Here is a 4,038-nt window from a genome sequence, read left to right as displayed (position 1 = left end):
TATAATATAGTAGTATAGGTATTAAGTACCCAAGTACATTAATTATAAATAACAAATAATACATTTATGAGTTTTGTTATATTATTTGTATCGTATAATTTAACATACCAATATTCTTAGGTAAAGGATGTTTATAGATGAATATGGGTGGTAAAAAATTGTAGAAATATAGCTTAAAAAAATATTTTATAAATTATATGAGGTTTCAATTATGATTATCCATTGTCTTCGACACGTTTACGTTAAGAGCACGTCACGTATTACACCCAAATCTCAATAGTATATGGTTGATCAATTTTTATTTATTTTAAATTGTTATTATCTTCAAAGGCACGTAGATAATTGCTTATATAAATAGAGACAGAGTTTCAAATATTGACACTTCTTTAGAATATTGAGAGTACATAATATAATATTTAGTAACAGTATACACGTAAAAGTAAATTAATGAAAAGTTTTTTTTTTAAATTTAAATTTCAAAATCATGAACATTTTATCAACGTTATTCATCATAGTGTTTTCTATTACACAGGTAATTATTAAATGATACATTATTTCAAAGTTAATAAAATATATACAACATTAAGTATAGAATTTATTATTGCATTACACAGACAAATACAAATCAGTTTTCAGATAGGTCAAGTAATAAATTATATATCTTTAACGAAAGACATGATAATTACACACAACTATTTCTAAAAATAATATGTAAATATTATTTAAAAATTGTAATTATAGAAACCTTTTTTATTTAATAATTTGTTTTTATTTACATTCCGAGTAGGAACAATGTAACTTTTGGTCAAACAATATAATAAGACAAAAAGTGTTATGAATAATTCTGATACAAAAGTTTTTAACAATTTTTTATTCATCTTTCCTCGATTCAAATTAAGCATAATTTGTAATTTACTTATTTATAGACAGAGAACACGACAATGATGACGGGTCATTTTTAAATTTAACAGGGATCATAATAAAATATAAATATTCATACTTTTATTTTTGAATTTAAAATTTAATATTATTTCATTATATATATGAATAAAATTTAAAGTTAGATAAAAAACCACGAGGAGATTTTATTAAAATCTTTACTACATAATTGTATAACTAATAATAATAGTATTTATGAATTTATGATAATGTGCTACTAATATTTCTAATATATTCAAGGTAGATTTTACAAAATCAAATAAATAGTCAAAATATTGAACGAGTAACAACGATTTATTATATAGAGTATAGACTATGGATTTCTATTATGACATTATAGTTAGGGTACAAACTGTCCGTTTACCATTTAAATACGGTTCTAAACGAAAGAATAAAGAAGTTACTCTATTGGTTGTAATTTTTTATGAGTTACAAGTTATACTAAAATTGTGTATACCTATAATTACAAGATACTTGAGAATTTATTAGGTACTGTTTGCATTATTTTAAAGTTAGATTATTTAATATTTATTTTTATTTCTTTAAGAAAATAATGACGTTACTAAATATATTATCTTTATATATACACGAGAAAATGTAGTTATAAATAATATTTAAGAGTATTAACATTGCATTTTATTAAAATATTGATTATTAACTACTATTTTTGACAGAAGTTACCCAACTTTGAATTTCTTATTTTTTTTTATTTCATTGAAAAAAAACGTTATCCGTTTTTGATTTTAAAAATAATATAGAGTTGGTTAGGTATATAAAGCTATTAACCATAACCCTATAATCATCATAAATGTATGCTACCTAAAGTTAAATAAATATATACAATACATGCAATAATATTATCATACACCTACATTTGCTAATTTTATTAAATAGGTAAGTTTTTTTATGAAGGTTATCATATTATTTGTAATTTTTTCGGTGTCTGGTCTTAATGCTTCATCCATATTGCGTGGGGTTTTATATTTTTTTAGGTCATTGATGTATTGATAGGATTCTTTTATTACCTATATGTTAACGGTTAATAAAAACGCCGGGGAAGTTCCTCTTTGGTTATTAGGAATTTGTGAATTAACATTATATGGTCTATCGGATAGGCCCTATCCGGAGACAATTATTTAAACGTTTTTTCTTTTTTTCTAAGATTTGGATTTTGCCAATTATAAATTGAGTTTTTAATTTCTCTAAAAGTACCAAATAGATAAATAGATTCACTTTCTTTCTATAAATGGGTATTGAAGTTGAAGGTTAAAGGTTTTAATTGCTACAAAAGAATGTTGACGACGGTCAAAAAAGAAGGCAGACATCAATGAAGAATTGTTCTACTTAGAATCTAAAATTATTGTATAAACGATATTACTATCGTCAAATTACTATTTGAAGTAACTTTAGATACATGTATATTTATTTAATGTTTCAGTATATAATATATATATATATTGTAACGAAATACATTTTAAAGTTACTGAAAACCTCGTAACTAATTACAAGTTATAAATGTTACTACAATAATGCTACGTAACTTTGATACATGTATAACTGATTACTACTCAATCCAGTATACAAGTTTATTAAGTATAAATTCATTTCCAATGCTATACTAAAACAAGTTGTGTTCCTAATAATATACCCAATACTTACTTAATTGTTTACCTTTTTAATTTATATTGATAAATATTTTATAATTATTTTTTTTCATATACTATATTATGTTGTGTTTTTTTACAATAAAAACCTTATTGTTTCAGGTAAAAAACGAGAATATATTATCAGATTCTAGTGATTGTCAAACAAAATGCCCAATTCGGCGTCAAACCATTCGATCATACCCGCCCGGTACATTATTGTTTGTTGGTGACGAATGTGTGTGTGGTAATGCTCAAGAAACCATATACGAATATGTACCAGCTGTCCAGCCGGTGGGTAATATAGCAATACCGGTTGTTCTTAAACCGAAAAAAATTGAATCTCAGTCCAATAATCGAGTAATGGGTAATTACGGTTCTCTTGTGTTCTCGGCTAATATTGAAATATTGAATTTACTTCGCATTACAAACGATGACGCACGTGCAGGATGTGACAAAAAAGAATCCAATCCGTCAAATGATAGACTAATTTCTACTACTAATAAACCTACAGCAGAATATAATACACCGACGACAATACCAGTATTCAAAAACGTCTCTAGTGCGACAAATAAAAAACATTCATATACAGCGAATTATACGGACGAGAACGTTTTGATGTTAACAGAACAAACACCTGAAAATTCGATGATTACAACAATAAAAGATTCTACCCCCCGAGAGTAATGTAACTAATGACAGTTCGGAGGTACTAACATCGATAGACATTCAAATACAAACGTCTACTGTTCGTTCAAAACAAAAGGAAGATCCAAAAGTCTTTACAACCGAAACTCATAATGTGATTTTTAAACAACCTAATACACACAATGTTTCAAACAGTAAAGAAAGAACAAATTTAAGTGATCAATTTAAAGTTATGATAATCGATTCGTGTTCCAACAAGAAATCTGATTTAGAAATGCTTATAAGAATTACTGATTCATTTAATCTTAATAATTAACAATAACGATTTCGTTTGGAAAATGTATGATTTAAATTTATTTTAATAATTATTATTTATGATTTATCATTATTAAAATTCGACAAATGGCGGATAAAGTATTTCGAATATTACAAATCTCATTAAGTTATCTCAATATGTTATGTATGTTTATCCGTTTGACAATATTATTATTTTATAATGGATACTTACTATTACCTATAGGAAATAATAACGTATGTACTCCGAGAATAACAAAGTTATTGTAGGCGCTTGTAACACATGGTATTTTGTGTAAAACGAGTATTATATCAGCAACTGCGTAACAGACGATACTATAGAGTTTTATGTTTATATTTGAAGTTATGTTTTAAATAAATTTTTTTAGCAAGATATAAGAGAACAAAATATGTGTTAATTTTTATTTGTCAATAACTATTGATATTACCGTAACTTGTAATTAGTAAAATCGAATAACCGTGCTTATAATTGATATAGACAATTTTAATATTA

General features: G+C 25.2%; 1 protein-coding gene across 1 annotated transcript; it reads left to right on the top strand.

The window, feature by feature from the left end:
- The first annotated feature begins 484 nt into the window (after positions 1-484).
- LOC132919075 (uncharacterized) lies at positions 485-3,546 on the top strand. Its single transcript, XM_060980425.1, has 3 exons — positions 485-532; positions 2,706-3,125; positions 3,250-3,546. Exons 1-3 carry the CDS (start codon positions 485-487, stop codon positions 3,544-3,546), a joined length of 765 nt encoding a protein of 254 aa, XP_060836408.1.
- The last annotated feature ends 492 nt before the right edge of the window (positions 3,547-4,038 follow it).

This window comes from Rhopalosiphum padi, chromosome 2 (assembly GCF_020882245.1).
Source record: "Rhopalosiphum padi isolate XX-2018 chromosome 2, ASM2088224v1, whole genome shotgun sequence".
NCBI lineage: Eukaryota > Metazoa > Arthropoda > Insecta > Hemiptera > Aphididae > Rhopalosiphum > Rhopalosiphum padi.
The sequence above is the reverse complement of the archived record's forward strand: the minus strand, read 5'-3'. Positions and strand labels throughout refer to the sequence as shown.

Excerpts from the sequence above, each read along its gene's own strand:
- LOC132919075 (XM_060980425.1), top strand. The coding sequence starts at position 485 with ATGAACATTTTATCAACGTTATTCATCATAGTGTTTTCTATTACACAG. Across the intron at positions 533-2,705 it reads TAGTGTTTTCTATTACACAG|GTAAAAAACGAGAATATATT; the intron begins GTAATTATTAAA and ends TTATTGTTTCAG. Across the intron at positions 3,126-3,249 it reads ATACACCGACGACAATACCA|ATTCTACCCCCCGAGAGTAA; the intron begins GTATTCAAAAAC and ends CAACAATAAAAG.